Here is an 18,247-nt window from a genome sequence, read left to right on the forward strand (position 1 = left end):
GCATGAAGTAGTTGCCTGTTGAAAAGAAGGGAGACAACACATGGGCCCAGGTACTTTACCATATTCTCATTTCTCTGAAAACTAATTCATTGTTACGATAAAGACGTGACACTCCTTTGATGCTCCGTTTCCAAGTTCTGCTGTCATTCTAACCAAATTTCTGCTTAAGCTTTGGCAGCCAGACCCCGCCTAAGCCATAATGGATGTGAACAGTGGAGTGAAAACAGGATAGAATCTGACATCATCGATAGCAAGTGTGACACTCAGTGCTGAGAGGCTAGGAACTCTCCTGCTGAGAGCAAACGCACAGGATGTGAATGGCTCCACTTACCAATCCGTATGTCACATAAGAAGTTCTAAAAGTGGGTTACCAATCCATATGTCACATAAGAAGTTCTAAAAGTGGGTTATTACAGAGATCAGCATGACCCTTCTGCAGCGATGACACAGCTTTGCAAAGCATTCCACATTTAAACAACAGTAACAACAACAGCATTTCTGTTAACTAAAGAGAGAGAATGGATTTGAGAGCAGACTGGGAAGTTAAGAACACTTGCTGCTCTTACAGAGGACCTGGGTTCAATTCCTAGCTCCCACATGGCAGCTTATAATAGCTGTAACTCTAGCTGCAAGGTTTCCAGCAACCTCTACGGGCCTCCACAGGCACTACATGCACACAGTCCATGTATACAAAACATGTAGCCAAAACAGGCATAAACATAAAATTAAGATGAAGTACTTTTAAGAAAGGGTGTACAGCTTGGGAGAGAAGAAAGGAGCCTGCCCATGTATACAATTGACATGACTGTAGACAGTTCAGATGGTCTCTGAAAGTGGCCAAAACTTTGCTGAGAATTATTGATCTATAGCGTGGATTGCAGGGCTCAAGATTGAGGAGAACTAGACCTAGTATATTACTACATCCCAGGCTCAACAAAAGGCATTTGCATTAGGAACACTTAGTGAAAAAAAGTATTTATGTGTAAATCTGACCAAAAAGGCTCAAGATCTCTGTGATAAAACAAACTACTTATTTCTGACGACACACATCCCAGACCGAATAAGAGATACTCCTGATTTGTAGATAAACTCAATATCATCAGGACTTCAGTGTTACTCTGTAGACTCAATGAAATTTCACCTAGAAGACCAACAGATATCACAAGTTGATATTCTAAAGTTTTCGTGGAGAGGCCAAAGACACAGAATAACTGATATAACATGGAGGGAGAAAGTTTGGGCTCTCGTACTCACTATTGTAAATCTATAGCAAGACAATGCGGCATCACCTGTGGGATACAGAAACAGATCAGTGGAAAATAATCCCGACCGCAGAGGTAGGCCCATAACACTGTCTACTTATGTTTGACATATCAGCAAAGGTGAGAAAGTGGAGGTTTGGGAATACTGTCAACACACGATGTGAGGAGAAATGGATATCCTATTCTAAAATTAAATAAATAAATAAATATAACATAGTTCTCATGCTCCACAAACATTGACTCAAATGAATCATATCCCTCAATATTAAATGTAAAATTAAGCTCAGAAGGTTACCTGGAAGAAAAAATCTGTATGACTTTAACTATGATAACAACTTTATAGATAGACACAAAAACAAACCAAACATGATTGAAAATAAAGGATCAAAATGGCGATTAAAAGAAAGAGTAAAAATTAAATAAAACTAAAATTGTGACAAATCTGTGAATCATTGGAGAAAGGATGAATGGTATAATGTAGAGGAAGAAATATATGCCCCTAGAGATATAGTTTGTGTTTAAGTAACAGCAATAAATTAGTTACTAGTTTGAAATTGAATGGTTGTACTTACAGGGTATACATTTTTATAATTATTTTAATAGTTAAGACTATGTAGGGTGATAAATTCACAGAATAAATCTGAAGCTGTGACCATAGTAAAAATATTGTATCTCACCATGAGGTATGTGTGTGTGTGTGTGTGTGTGTATAGTACATACATTAATTAACAAATTAGTAAACATGTAAAATAAGTATTTCATGTATATACATGTTATACATATGAAATAATCATTGTCTATGAACTATTAATAAAAATGACCAAATATATAGAGATATGAAAAAAAAAGGAAGAAGACACAAGGAACTGACCTGTATTCAAATCAAACCCTCTCATCTGCAAAAGGGAATGAGAATAAGCTGCCCACAGGGAGAACATCCTTGCAGAAGAGAAGTCTGGTAAACGAACTCCCCAGAATCTGCACAGAACAGTTAAATTTATTTTTTTTAAGTCACAACCTGAGAGAAAGCTGAGCAAAACTCCTGAACTCAAGACCCATCGTGGTCCTTGGCCATGACGGAGCCATCCTGTAGTCTCGCTGTTTGAGTATCCAGAGTCGCCTTGAGAAGGAGCAGCCAGTGTCCACTAGACTGAAACACAGCTGGACGTCACACATGAGCGCTGGAGGCTGCGGAAAGGAGGAGGAGGAGTCTGGGTGCTTCAGCAGTCGATGTTTGTAAATATATTATTTTCATATTTGGATCAGAAAATGTTAGAATCATTGCTGAAAAGATAGAAGGAAGTTCAAAAACCCACTCACAAAATCCTCACGAATTCTTCTTCCCAAAAACCCTGCCAGAGTTTGCCTTGCTCAGCTGAATAGAATGAAGAAATGGAGGACGGGGATAATGGAGCCAGGGGTTGACAGGTTTTAAACACTGAAACCGGCGAACAGACGGCAGTGTCACCCCGCCATTCTTCTATCCTTACAGTGTTAAAGGTTAGGAATGTTGTCTAGAAGTTAAAAGACCACAATAGATGTCAGGTTGTGCATGCTTTAAAACAAGTGTTAAAATGAAAATTTAGGTAGTGGTTTCTCAAAACTCTCTATTTCTACAAAACTGCTTTGGAAAAATTTACGTCCTTAATCATCATGCTTTATAACTCACACGTCCAGTCAATCCTGATGCCCATGTTTATGGTGACTTACCAGTGTTCCTCTGTCAACCATGGGAAGTGGTTCTCTCTGCTCCAACAGCCGTAAGTGCCTTTAGCTCCTCAGGAACAGGCAGAACATCAGGAGTCTCTCCCCACCTCGAGCTGGAATTTTTAACTGTCCTGATTTTTTGTGCAGGTCATGGGCAGGGAACCACAGATCCAGTGAGTTTATGTGTGCGCCAGCCATGTCAGACCCAAAGCCAACCTCTCACGGCCCTCCTGTCTAGACTCCCAGTTATTGCATCTTATATGTGAGTTATAAAAGAAAAAAGACAGTAAAGGCAAGAGGCTGTGAGGGGAGCGTGTCGGAGGACGGGAGTTGGGATGAGGGAGTAGGAGGTGGTTATGACCAAGCTACAGTGTTTGCATGTATGAAGCTTTCAAAACACAGAAAGGGGAAAAAGGCATCATATCAAGTGTATAGTAGGCTTTGATTTAGGGTTCTCATCCTACGTGTCCTTAAAAACGAAAACAAAAGCAAACAAACAAAAAAATACATTACCCTCTGCCACTTACCTACACGTCATTTGAAAAGGAGCATTTTAATTTTCTTTGGTATTAGATGTGAGCAATGCAAATACTCTATATCCTTCTAGTACATACATACATATTTTATTTCTCATGAAAGTAAAAAATAACATATGCACACTTCATTTGATTTTAATGCATATTTAAAATAACTCTGAGAACTTCTTACAACAGGTTTTGAGGATCTTCCCCTCCCACTGTTTCCCGACTACTCACAGATCGACCCAAACCAACTTCAAGTCCTCTCTCTCCCCGTCTCTCCCCCCATAGTCCACCAAGTGTGATTTGCACTGAGTAGATCCTGCCCCATGTTGAGACATGCACCACAGCATGGCCTACCTACCTAGAGTCTCACTTAAAGAAAACTGATCATCCTTCCGCCAATTATCAAAAATAATGTATTATTATTAATTTTAATATATTGGAATGAATGTACACTGTGGAAAATACCACTTATAAAGTATAAAGGCCACCTGTTTTGTGCCACCCACAGATAATTCCAGCCAGCAGTGTGCACGGCTACATTCAGCTCTGATAGTATTGGGACTGTGTGTAAATCTGTAGAAGCTTTCTCCGTCTCCCTAAAGTTGCCTGCATACATAAGTGAACTGCCTTTACCTAGGATGTAAAATCGTATTAAACATGCTACTTGAACTTGATTTTAAAATCTAAACTGTGTTATGAATGCCTGGGTGTATTTGTCAGTATGGGCATTCTGTGTAAGCATTGTGTATGCTTACCTCTGGGCACTGAAAACATTACACTCTCCCAGTGTAATAAACCTACCTCAACAGGGCCAGGTCTTTCCTTCGAACTCTGAAGCAATTCCACAGAGAAGTTTCTATGCACAGAAACTGGCTCCTAGTAGGCCCAATGTGAAAGGTAATGGACACCCTAGAGGTGAATTTGCACTAATTAATTATCCCAATGAACCCCTATGACTCTAGTATTTATAGTGGTAAAATGTCTAAACTGATAAATGTGTTTACCTTTACCAGGAAACGTAACGTTACCCATTTTGCCGATGTCTTAAGGCTGCATGCCAGAGAGAGTCTAGCTGTTTCAGTAACTACTAGCGACCAGGATCAAAATTCATCTTTAATTGAAAACATCAAGAAGCAAGGATCGTGTTTTTGGAGTATTGATAGAGCACTTACTTCACTCTTATCAGAAGGCCTTGCGACTGTGGCTTATAGGTTGAAAATAAGGACAAAATAACAAATGAGGGGGAAAAAAAGCATTCAGATCAAAAGCAAAAGCAAAAAAACCTGTTGTTTCCGTGGACATCAGAGGACTTCTTTTGCTGGAACTGCTCTTCTATCTAATTCCAGCCTGCGGCTATGTTGTGGGACACAAGCTACATGTGTGACCAGTGTGACAGAACCCTACCCCCACATCCTTACTCTTCCCTGCCAACTTTCATGAAGAAAGTATCATTTGAAACATCACCCTGGGGGGAGAAAATTCTTTCAGTAAGATTGTTTTGAAGTAAATCAAAACAGCAACAAAAAACAAATTTTAATGGAAAACAAGTTGAGGTTGTTTCTTACGGTGGAATTTTAAAAGTTTAGACATGAGCACAGCTGCATGGTGGATGGTTCTGGGCAAAGGAGTCTGGGTGTTCATTTCCTTCCTTCTAATCCCAAGAACGAGGAGTTGTGTCTCCCTGATCTTCCCTTTATCCAAGTACAGTGTATCTCTTCTGAACCTGCAGCCACTAGAGAAAGTGGCATCCCAGTGACATTTGATGGCCCTGGGAAGAGTCTCGGTGATGTCTCTGGTGGTTATAGAGACACGTGAGAAAGTGACCTAGAAATAATGTTCCTTCATATTTTTATTTTTGGTTTATTGCATAGACCAAGGTCTGAACAAATCATGCTCCTTGAAGGTCACAGAATCCCCACGTTTCAATGACAGCATTCCACGTAGCATTGTGTTAGGCATTCTGCTGCAGCCATTCAGACTTGAGGTCACAGACTCTGGTTTTCCCCATTACCATCGGTCATTGGTAAGATACTGACTTTTCGTCACGTTTGAGATGGAGAAACTTGGATTTGCAGGAGTAAAGTGGATAATGACTAACTTAATTCAGTAGCTTCGATGATGTCTTGTGGGCTTAGATTTTTTTCCAATCTACTTTAGTAAGGGTTCTTAAACGCTTTAACCTCACTTCTGGCCCTCCACCCATCAAAGTTAGTAAAAAGGAAAGGTTAATAGAGCAAAAGGGGTGTGTGGGCCAGCTTAGGAATAGTTATTTCAGGCAATTTGAACCATCATTATCAGGATACTGGCAGTTCAGTTCACACAAATCCGCAGTGGTAGCTCGAAATACTTGCAAACACCATTCACACATCAGCAGCAACAGTTTGATCCAGAAGAAACCATAAGGCTCTACAGATCACTCTGAGTCCTCATAGAATCAGCAAGAAGCCACCAAAATGCCACCAGAAGCTTTTTCATGCCTTTCTCTCTATGAAGTCACGACAAATGGTGATCAGCAAAGGAGGCAAGGTGACCCAATGCCACAGCATTGTCAGAGAAGGCCAGCATTGGCAAAGCCCAGTGAAGACCAGCAAAGAGTGGCAAGGAGAACTGTCCGTTGGGTTATACTTACAGCTTTTCCAAATACCGTGTGTCCTCTCACGTGTCTATTCTAGCAAAATATCGCATGCCCTTTATCTAGGCAGCTTCCAGAAAGCGCCATGTGTCCTCCCACCTGTCTGCTTCAGCAAAACACCCTCACAAGACAGTTTACATAAAAACATCACATGACACAACCGAGTCTCCAAAGAAACCAGGACCTTGCACTTCAGTGTCCCCTAACCAGTTTAACCTTCAGTTGCTAATGCTATCCTAACATAGGGCATTAGTAGGTCATGTTCTCTGAGGGTCAATCATGTGCTAGGTGCTGTAACAAATTTCTGTTTCTTAACTACAACATTATAAAATCGGAATTCCCATTTCCATGAAATAAGTGGCACACAATAGGCTTGCAGAGGTAAAAATTATAAAATATTACAATGTTACCAAGTCAGAAATCCAATGTGGGTGATGTGGGTCCTACAATATAGCAAAGTAGCCCATTTGTTTGTAAACTTCTTTATTAACTCACAGTGACCATACATATCCATGTGGTGCAGCATGACAGTTTAGCACATGGGCACAATGTTTAACGATTACCAGAGACTCTGGTCATGTGCTTGTTCTTGAGTGCCTGTGATTTCTAAATCCTTTCAACTGGCTGCTTCAAGTTTACCATTACTCAGTGCCAACTACAGTTGTCATCGGTGCTCAGAACATCAGAATCCATTCTGCCTTACCCTATACTCATTGACTCTCCACCCTCAATTCTCCTCCTGGGCTGCCACAGCCTCGTCTCTCTTTTGCCTTTGCTGTTACCTGTGTGGCTTCCGTGTGAAGTTGAGAACACACCATGTTTCTTTCTTTGCGCTGATTTATTTAATAGGGGTTCTGCATATGTAGCTGCAAATGATGCAATTCCACTCTTTTTAGAGTTGAATACTATTCTACTATGTATATAAACCATTGTATATTTATCTATTTTTCTACTGATGGGAGGAAATTTTAAATGCTTATCTTAGGGTTCAGAATAGCGAGAACACATACTTTACATTACACTCACACTTATTTCTTGCAGTCAGCAAGCACATGAATTAGACTTTCTGATGTTTATCCCACAACTAACTCTCCCTCTATCTCTCTCCTCCTCTTCCTTTGTCCCTTTTTCCCTTTTTCTTTCTTCCTTCCTCCCTCCTGCCCTTCTTTCTTTTTTGTTTTCTTGTCCATGTGCCATAGTACCTGCCTATAATTTCAGTACCTGGGAAACTGAGGCAGAAGAATAACTATAAGTTCACGGCCACCTTGGACTTCATAATGAGTTCATGGCTAATCTGTGATATATGTAAGACCCTGTCTCAAAAGAGAAAATCACCTGGCCAAGGAGCTGTAACAAACAATAGTTGTGTCTATCTTTTGTTAGGCTGTAACTGTCTTTTCGAGACTGATTGCATCATCATGAACACAGTGTGCAAACATTTGCCCACTAACAAGCCTTGGTATGCCTTAAATGCTTCAAAGAAGAGCTCTCTTTGGGCATTGGTATCAGAGGCGTGAATTTCAGCCATCATCTTTGCAACTCTCCCTCTGTTCTTACTCTGTGTGCAGAGTATGAAAATAGGTATCTAGCATCTCCTGGGAGAGGGTTCTAAGGGAGCCAAGGCTTCAATACAGAGAACAGGAAAATGACACCCAGGTCCCTAAAGGACAGAAGGACAGGACATGACGTAAGTGTCTCTAGAGGACAGGGAGAAGGTCAGAGGGCAGCTCCAGCCCATGACCTTGAAGTAGTTATGGCTATGAAGAACTTCGTCACCACAAGGAATATTGGGGAGTCTTGAAAGCTCACTGGGCACGCTCCTTAACAAGGAACTGCAGATCAGCTCCCCTGGCTTCGAACACTGTGACCGGATGATGTTTATGGAGCATGAATATTTTCTTCTCTATTTGCTTTCCCCTCAATTAAGTAGGAAGGGAAAACTCATAGCCTTTGCTTTGCTGTCCCAGGGAAGGGGAATGCCTGGGGGTGGGGGTGGGGTGGTGTGGGGCAAGGAGCAGGGAAGCATCCTCTTAGAGGCAAAGGAGAACAGTATATGGAGTGAAGAACTTCTGGAGGGGGACCAGGAGGGGGCAATATTCGCAATGTAAATAAATAAAATAATTAAAAAATAAGCTGAAGTAAAATATTAGAATAAGAAATAAATGTATGTAAGAGAAAATAGCAATACAAGAGAAAAAAAGAATTCTTTATATTTTTCTCTTTTTAAAAATAAAAAGGGAGACATTTCCAAACTATGTACAAATTCAGGGGGAAAGTGCCTTTTGTCAATATTTAAATTCACTGGTCCTAAATCATCAGTGAGCTTTAGTTTTTTATTTCCTTACTGGACATAATCAGCTGATGTGTTTTCAATCCTTGAATTGCCACCTAAATCATGCTCACGTACGTAAATCGGTGACCAGTCACCTTTCCTTTCTCAGGCAGAGGAGTAAGTGTTGTGTCAACTCCATGTTGGTACCTGGTCTGTACAACACTTTACAAACATGCATGTTCAATAAACAGTAGTATGGAGATCTAGCCCGCACTGCACCGCACTGTACCACACCGCACAGGATTATGCCAGCACACCAAAGCATGAGATAAGGCAGAGGCGGACGAGATTCTTCCCTCTTTCTATTTCTGTTATTCTTAGGTTTGGTCTTCTCATGCCCTCCCAGGTTTCCTGTGTGTTTTGTGCGAGGAATGGTTTAGACTTAACCTTTTCCCCACTGACGCACCAATCCCTTCTCTTGTACCTTACAGGCCTGAGAGTCTCTCTTCTGTCTCTTCTGTTGGCGATGCCTGTGTCTGTAGCTCCTATTCGCCTACCTAGATTTTCCATCTCCAGAACCCCCAGTTTGTGTTTTCTTCATGGTTTCTATTTCTATTTCCACGTCTCGAACCATTTTATTAATTTCCTTCCCCTGTTTGATTGCATCTTCCTGTATTTTTTAAGGGACTAATTCATATCCTCTTTAAGGGCCTCTGTCATCTTCATAAGATTGAAACTAGTGTCACTTTCTTGTGTGTCAGCTGTCTTAGAATACCCATGGCTTGTTGTACTAGGAGACCTGGGCTCTGTGGCACCACGTTGTCCTGTCTGCTGTTGACTGTATTCTCACACTGGCTTCCAGGCTTTCGGTTATTACAGGTTTAGGTGTGACTTCTGAGTTTATCTTTGTTAGACGGATGCTTTTTTTTCCCGTTGGTTTTTCTGTTTTCTCTTTGGTCTTCTGGTCTAAATGACCCAAGATTCTGGTGACCAGGTAGTCTTAAAGTCCAGTAGGGTGTCTCCGCTGGGATTTTGCAGCCTATGTGACCTCTGGGGATTTGAGTGCCACATCGCCTCTGGGGTTCCAAGCGCCTCTGTGGCCTCTGGGTTTTTGGGTGTTTGCTTGGTTTTTGGAATTCTTAGTCCAGCCTGTCCTCCAGTAAAGAGGAAGTCTTCTGACAAGACTGTGATCTGGGATACGGAGCCCAGGGGTAGGGGAATGCAGTTGGGGTTACTGGGGGAAGGTTTTATGGAGTGTTAGCTGATGGGAGATAGCATCTTCCCTGGGGCTCCTAGAATGGGTTTGGCTTCTGGTAAAGCAGCTGTGGTTGTGGACAAAAATATGGAGCCCAGGGCAGGGGGTCAAAGAGATGCTTCACAATTGGTTAAATCCGTTCATTTCCAATTGAGTGCAAAGTCTGAAAGGTCAGAGTGATAATTTCATATCCGTTTTCCTGTTTGTTTGTGGTTCCCTCTGCCGTCAGAGCTGAGCGTAGAGAGGTTTTAATATTTCAACATCGTTTTAAAGGTTGTAGAAGAATCCTAATTCACACCTTTTATTCTCTGACTTCTGAGAGAGTGTTAAAGACAAAGCAGTCAGAGCTTCTTCCCTCGCAAGTTTTAAATTTCCATTGTGTGACAGTGGCGAGTATATAAGAAAGCCATCACGACTTCCCATTTCTCCTGACGTTTTGTCGTTCCAGTGTGGTCGATGCTCCCCTCTTTATAATGACAAGCCTTTCCGCAGTGGTAACAAAGTTCATGCATTCAACTGTAAGCCTTGTCAGTGCCATGGCCATGCCAGCAGCTGCCACTATGATGCTTCCATGGACCCATTTCCCCTGGAGTACAACAGAGGTGGCGGAGGAGTCTGTGATGACTGTCAGCACCACACAACAGGTAATCCCAAGTCTGGAGTGGCTGGCTCAGCCTGTGGGGTCATGGGTGTCTATCTCTGGATGCAGGGTATTTTAAATTATAACACGGTTATCTTAATTAGGAATGTGCTTTTATGCAATTAAGTTGGGGATCAAATCTCTCTCATCAAACCTCCCCTAGTGAGAAATAGTCCTTCATTGAATATTTGCATGAAGATATGTCTACAAAAGGGTTCACGTCATCCGTGAAACTTGTAATTCTTATAGCTTAGCCTAGCTCAACTTGATGCATACTTACAGAAACTTATGTGTACCCCTTATGTTCCCACCTGCCTTGTCTCTGGTTTCATACATGGCTATGTTACCCCCACTCAGAGTTTACGTAGAAACCAACCATCTTTTGAAGACATCATAAGTGCCTAGACCAACACAATGGTTCATACGGAATGGGGCTCACTAGAGAGACTGGCAATCTGAAATAGAGCCCCAGAACCTACATAGTAGAAAAGAAGGGCCAACTCCTGCAGGTTGTCCTATGACCTCCTCAGACACACATGGTGCACATATATCCATCACACACACACACACACATACAAACACACACACACACACACACACATACATGTAAAAAGATTATAAATACAGAAACAATAAACATTCTCTGTGTGTTCAAAGACAAGTAATTCTAGTAGTCATTAAAGTCACCATTTTCTGAAGAGCAGTGTTAACATTAAAGCAGAAATACACAGTTTCAGTGTCTGTGAAATATAATGCATCTATAAAGGACCCAAAAGTGTTACCCAAGGACATGAGTGAATGAATTGGATGGGTATTGATCATGATAGGTAATAGCATGAGACCCTGGCCAGGGACCCAACCATCAAGAAGAGTATTCCTAGGCTTCTCGTGGAAGAGCAGACTCTAGAGTAGAGACATACTGGGACACCATCATCATGCATGAATGCCAACATTCTAGAAGCATTAAGAATTTATCTAACTTTTAGTTCATCAGAAGCTAAAAATCACTCAAACTGAAAGTTTTAGTTGAGTATATAGTTTTCTGACATTGAGTCCATTTCCAGAAATGTCAGAACAGGGTATATGGATTTTAAAACGGAAATTGATAATGTGAAGGGATATGGTTTTTAACTGGGAAATTGATAGCTTGAAGGTTTATTTCAGACTCCTTCTGTAGCTTTGGCACTATTCATACTGTCTCTGGAAACTACTCAAAGCATAGGAACCAATTCACTTAATTTTATTAATTTATTCATATTTATAATGTATGCTACTTGTATTTTGTGTATTTCTTATTTTATTCATATTTATTACTTTATCATTTTTATATATTTCATTTGCTTAATATTTTATTCATTAAAAATGGCCAGAGGAAAGGGCTACTTCATAAACTGGAAGCCATGGGAACTACGGTACGCACTGAATATATCAGGGCCTTCGAATATTTAATGCAAGATTTACCTGGTGTGTATAAATATAGCAAATGTCTTATTCTGATACATGAAACAAAAGGAAAAGACTGACAAATGCACTAAAAAGTCAGGTTAAGGGCACCACATCAATTATTTTAAGGGCATTCCCATTTTTCAAGAGTCACTTCTGAAAAATAAATTTCTGTCCATTTTTTGTATCTGTGTAATCCCGTGTATGCGTGTTGACCATGGGTATATATGTGGAGGCCAAACTTTCATGACCCTTTACCTTCTCTCTCTACCTGGTTGAGCTGTCCAGTCCATGAGCTCCAAGAATCCATTTGCCACTGGGTGACTGGTCTGTGTTGCCCATGGGCCTGGCTATTTTTTGTGTGTGCCAGGTACCAGACTCAAGTCCTCCTGCATGCACAGCAAGCATCTTACCAACTGTGTGAGCCCCTTGAGTCACAACAAGTATTCCTGACACCTCCAGCATTCCTCCTACCTTCCTCTTCTGTAGATGTCATCAGCCACATGTGTGGCAATTCCTCATAGTTCGCTTTAGAAATAAATGCCTGGCCATGGAAGAGCAATTTTAAGTTTAGAAGAGGATTTCTTTAAAGTGTATGCTGCCCGACAAAGCAAAACTTCTGAGAAGTGTGGTACTGCATAGCAGATGGGCGTTTAATGAAGTAAAGCGCCATTTGGAGTAGGTTCAGCGTTTCATATGCTCCGGATCACTAAATTGGCAGGTAGACATGAAGGGTGCATTAGAATGGACATCCCCAAAATTACAGAATGTCCTCCGAGGAATACAGTATTCAGTCTTGAGTTACGTGACCAACCGTAATGAATTATCTGCCCTAATGCATAGCCTGTCCCAACACAGGGAGAAACTGTGAGTCATGCCAGGACTACTTTTACCGACCCATTGGTGCCGATCCTGCTGACCCAGAGGTTTGCAAGCACTGTGACTGCAACAGGGACGGAACTAGAAACGGCAGCCTCCTCTGTGACCTGGTGAGTTACTTCATGGGAGGTAAGGAATGGGACACTTACCTGCTAGAAGTCAATCTGGGACACTCACTGAGGGTGTCTAGACTGTATTTTGTAGGAAGTTTTGAGTTGGCCTTTCAGAGACAACCGAGGTAGATAGGCCCTTGAGCAGTGTCTATCATGAATGTTAACTGACTGTTGTGTGGCGAGAGAAAATGCCAAAGTGGAAGACTCATTGGAGAGTGCAATTCTAGTCAAACTGCAAAGCAGTGAAGTATTTCTTTTCTAAAAACATTATAAATAAGACACTTGAATCCCAAAGTCAGGAGAGGATAGTCCCACAGAAGCCAGTTGCCTGAAGACTCAAATGGAAGTCATGTTTCTCTGCTTCTAAATTCCTACCTGCCTCATAGTTTGAAAATGAAATATATGTTTATATTCTTTAAACGTATTTCTCGTCTATGTGACAAATTCTAATGTCTGACTTACATGGATGTGGGTCTTCACTAAGTTGGGTTGTTAAGTCCTCCTTCTAGTCGGTGTCTCGGTGTTCAATTCACGGTCCTTATCTCAAGTTTTCATGTGTCGCCCTCAGATGCACAATGGCTTCAGGTAAAGAAGGCTTGTCTCACAAAGCCAGCTCAACCCCTGCATCCATTTTAATGAATATGAATAGCTCTGAGTAGTTGAGAACACAGTGCTTAGGACCACAAGCCCGGTTGTAGAACACTTTTATCAATTGCATCGTAAACATAGTAAATTCAAGACAAGCTATACATGTCTTATAACTTTCAGCAAACCCTGAACAGAGATTTTTCAAAACAGGTTAGGTTGGCGATATCTTGTAATCTAAGAATTTGGAAGGCAAACTCACCAGTTTGAGTCCACCCAGCCATGGCTGGTTGCAAACCTGAGCTGGCTTATGCTGTATATAGTAAGGCTTGTTTCAAGTAAGTTTCTAAAACTGGAATGATAGAGTAAATAAAGCCAGATTAAGGACATGGAGGGCTGTCAAGGTCTGATAAGGATAGGAGGCCATGTTCATCGAAACGTTCAAAACTGGAAGACTAACAAGATCTTCCCCGCGGTTCTTTGAAACGGTTGAGAACATTGTTATCTGATTCAGGAGGCTGAAGACGAGGTCCTGGCAGGAGAAATGCCTTCTCACCAAGCCACATCCCAGCCCTCGGTGCACAGTTTTCACAGACTTCTTAGGGAAATCAGACTCCATCTGCACTATGCTCATTCTACACACCTCATGACTTTGTGTTTGACGTCTGTGCTGCCTTACCCAGGTTGTCACCTGGACATCCCTAGCTTCAGAGTGGCCTGTGGTCATGTCTGTGGGTATTTTCTGGATTTCTAATTGATAGAGGAGGACCCAGCCCACAGTGATCAGTGCCACCCCTTGACAGGTGGGCCTAGGCTTTGTAACAAAGGCAGCTGACTGTGAACCTAGGAGTGAACCAGTGAGCAGTGGTCCTCTGTGGTCTCTGCTTCAGCTCCTGCCCCCAGGTTCCTGCCTGGAGTTTTTAACCCTAAATTTCCTCCATGGAGGCATTAAGACAAACAAATCCTCTTCTGGTTGTTTATGATTATGCTGGTTTTTATAACAACAGAAACCAAACTAGAACACACACACACACACACACACACACACACACACACACACAAACTTAAGCAGGTGGCCTGTTGCACTAATTCCAGGACTCAAGGAAAGAAATCACCATCTCTACTCTGGTATATATGGTCACACCTAAGACGGACAGCATATGCAAGACCATACCAACTCCTGGCAGGTGGAAACACCATAGACCAGTAGAAAGACATTTTTCTTATAAACATGGAGAAAGTTAGGGCATTTCATAAATTTGTGTGTGTGTGTGTGTGTGTGTGTGTGTGTGTGTGTTTACAGGACTGTGTACATGTGTTTTTTTCTGCTCATGTCTCCATGTGTATGTCTATGTCAGCAGGACTGAGGTCAGAGGTCATCAGTAGATGATACTTGTCAATCTCCATCACTGTTTTATACTTTAGAAACAGGGTCTCTCTCCCTCTCTCCCTCCTCCCCTCTTCCCCACCTCTCTCTAGTCTGGAACTTACCAGTTAAGCTGAGATGATAAGCCATTCAACGCAGGTATCCTCCTGTCTGTCACCTGTGCTGAGACATTAGTATGTATCCTTCTAGCCAGCTTTATTTTTTAATAACCTTAAGAGCATTAGAAGAAGTTCTTGGGTACCCGAACCATCTCTCCAGTCTCCATAATTTAGAAAAAAAATTCTGTGTCAGCCAGTATTTAAATTTAGATTCTTATTCCAGTGCTGTCTAGCTTAGAGAGCCTGGATTTCCCTGCAGATCAGTAGTGGACTGATCAGTGATGGGATGTACAACTAAGAAGTTCTGAGTCCTGGAATTAACGGGACTATCTATCAAGAAAATTGTCCATTTATTTTAGATTTTCCAATTTTGTGGAATATAAGCTTTTGAAATATGACCTGATGATTCTTTGGATTTCCTCTGTATCTTTTGTTATGCATCTTTTTGTTTCAATTTTGGTAATTCTTTGCACTGTGTCCTTTGTTCCTATTTTATTGATTTCAGCCCTCAGTTTGATTATTTCTTGCTGTCTACTGTTGTTGGGTGTGTTTGCTTCTTTTGTTCTACAGCTTTCCAGTGTGCTGTTGAATCACTAGTATGAGATCTCACTAATTTCCTTAAGAAGGTGCTTAGCACTATGCATTTTCCTCATAGTACTACTTTCACTGCGTCCCATAGTTTGGATATGTTGTGGATTCATTTTCACCAAATTTAGGAAGTCTTTAATTTCTTCGTTTCTGTCTTGACCCAGTGGTCAGAGAGTAGAGAATTGCTCAGTTTTCAGGACTTTGTTGGCTTTCTGTTGTTCTTGTTGTTGTTGAAAGTCAGCTATAATCCATGGTGGTCTGATAGGACACAGGGCTTATTTAAATTTTCTGTTTGTTGAAACTTGCCTTATGACTGAATATGTGGTCTATTTTGGAAAATATTGTGTGAGGTGCTAGGAAAGAAGCATATTCTGTGTTCAGGTGAAGTGTTTTGTAGATATCTGCTAAGACCATTTGAGTCGTAATGTCTGTTAGCTCCATTATTTATAAACATTCTCTGTTTAATTTTTGTCTGGATGACCTATCCATTAGTGCAAGTAGGGTGTTAAAAGTCTCCCTCTCTAATTGTGTGGGGCTCAATGTGTAGTTTAAGCTTTGGTAATGTAGCTGTTGTAAATGGGGTTACCCTTGCTTGTGAGGCATAGATGTTAAGAATCAAAATGGCATCTTTGTGTATATTTCCTTTGGTGAGTGTAAAGTGTCCTCCCCCATCTCTTTGATTAATTTTGGTTGGAAGTCTACTTTGTTAGATATTTGAATGGCTATACCAGATCAATTATTGGGCCTATTTGCTTGGAAAATTTTTTCCAACCCTTTATTATGAGGTAATGTCTATCTTTGATGTTAAGGTGTGTTTCCTGTATGCAGCAGAAGGATGGATACTGTTTTCACATTTATTCTGTAACCCTATGACTTTTTATTGGGGAATTGAGTCCACTGATATTAAAAGATATTAACAACCAATGATTGTTAATTCTTATTTTTGTTGTTGTGTGTATGTGTGCGCACACATGTGCTCATGCTTCCTTTTTTTTTTTTTTTTGGTTTTGCTGGTGTGAAATTATTTATTTCCTGTGTATTCATAGGTGGAGTTAATATTGTGTTGGAGTTTCCCTTATAGTATAGTATATGGCTGGATTTGTGGATAATGTTTTTTAAATTTGATTTTATCATGGAATATCGTGTTTTCTCTATGATGATTGAACATTTTGCTGGGTATGGAAGTCTGGGCTGGCATCTATACTTTCTTACAGTCTGTTTGGCATCTATCCAGGCCCTTTTGGCTTTTAGAGTCTCTGTTAAAAAGTTGGGTCTGCCTTTATGTTACTTGACCTTTTTCCCTTACAGCCTTTAATATTCTTTCTTTGTTCAATACATTTAGTATTTTGATTATTATGTGACATGGGGATTTTTTTAGGGTCCAGTATATTTGGTGTTCTGAAAGCTTCTTGTAACTCTATAGACATCTTCGTCTTTATGTTAGGAAAATTTTCTTCTATGATTTTGTTGAAAATATTTTCTGACCCTCTGATCTGGTAATCCTCTTCTCATCCTCTTATTCCTAGGTTTGGTCTTTACATGGTGTCCCATAGTTCCTGGATGTTTTGTGTCATGGACTTTTTAGTTTTAACATTTTCTTAGAACAGTGTATCAGTTTCTTCTATCATATATTTTATTCTCTCTTCCAATTCTTGCATTCTCTTGGTGAGGCTTATATCTATAGCTCTTGTTCACTTGCCTAAAATTTTCATATCCAAGATTCCCTCACTTTGTGTTTTCTTTATTGATTCTATTTCCATTTTCAGGTTCTGAGTAATTCTATTCATTTCCTTCACCTGTCTCTTTTCTTCGATTTATTTAAGGGATTTATTCATTTCCATTTAAGGGCCTATATCAACTTTATAAGGTTGGTTTTTAAGGTCATTTTCTTGTTCTTCAGATGTTTTTGGAATATCTAGGGATTGATCAAGGACAATAGTTTGGCTCTGGTGGTGCCATTTTGCCCTGGTCATTGATTGTGTTCTTAAGTTGGCCTCTAGGCATGAAGGTCTGGGGTAAATACAGGTTTAGGTGCAAATTACTACATTTATCGTTGTTGGATGGATATTTTCCATTGGTTTCTATTTTATAGCTGATCTTCTAGCCTGAGTGTCCTATGCTTCTTATGGATGGCAAATCCTCAGGTCCAGCAGGTTGTCTCTACTGGTATTTTGATGGAAGCCTGCATGACCTCTGGAAAAGTGAAAAAAACCCAATACTGTTCATAGGAAATAAAGTTCCTACTTTTCAAAAAAAAAACACAGATGATCATATTTATAGGTTGCTTTGTGAGCATCATGTTTTCCCCCCATATTTCCATTCTTCTCTGTGACATGTCCTCCACAAAGCTATTCAAAATGGCTAGATCACGCAGGTGTGTTTAGTGTGCAAAGGCACTGTGAGTAAAGTCCAAAAACTCTCATCATCCAGATCTCCATGATCATCAGTCTAACTTTAAGTTCAGTGAGAGACCCTGTCTCAAAAGTACCTCAGTCACTTTTATAGCACTGTAAAGAGACACCTAGACAACTAATAGGAAAAAAACCCATATAATTAGGAGCTTGCTTATAGTTTCAGAGGGTCAGTCTCATCCTGGTAGGGAGCATGGTACCATGAAGGAAGGTAGAAGCCTGGAACAACAGCTGAGAGCCTATGTCTGATACATAGTTTGGAGGCTGAGGGAGGAACAGAGGGAGTAAGGAAGGGATGGAGGGAGCGGGGGAAGTAGGGAGAGAGGGACAGAGAGAGAGGGAGAGTATGGGATTTTTAAACCTCAAAACCCAGTGGCATGCCTCCTTCACAAGGCCACACATCCTCATGCTTCCTAAATTGCCCACCAACTGGGAGACCAACATTCTAATA

General features: G+C 40.8%; 1 protein-coding gene across 1 annotated transcript in view; it reads left to right on the forward strand.

The window, feature by feature from the left end:
- The window catches only part of Ush2a (usherin), a 666,484-nt gene that overhangs the window by 94,288 nt on the left and 553,949 nt on the right, over positions 1-18,247 (forward strand). The window contains exons 9-10 of the mRNA NM_001302219.1: positions 10,101-10,296; positions 12,594-12,724. Of these exons, the coding sequence (NP_001289148.1) occupies positions 10,101-10,296; positions 12,594-12,724 (327 nt within the window). The remainder of the gene's footprint in view (positions 1-10,100; positions 10,297-12,593; positions 12,725-18,247) is intronic.

This window comes from Rattus norvegicus, chromosome 13 (assembly GCF_021556685.1).
Source record: "Rattus norvegicus strain SHRSP/BbbUtx chromosome 13, alternate assembly SHRSP_T2T, whole genome shotgun sequence".
Taxonomy (NCBI): domain Eukaryota; kingdom Metazoa; phylum Chordata; class Mammalia; order Rodentia; family Muridae; genus Rattus; species Rattus norvegicus.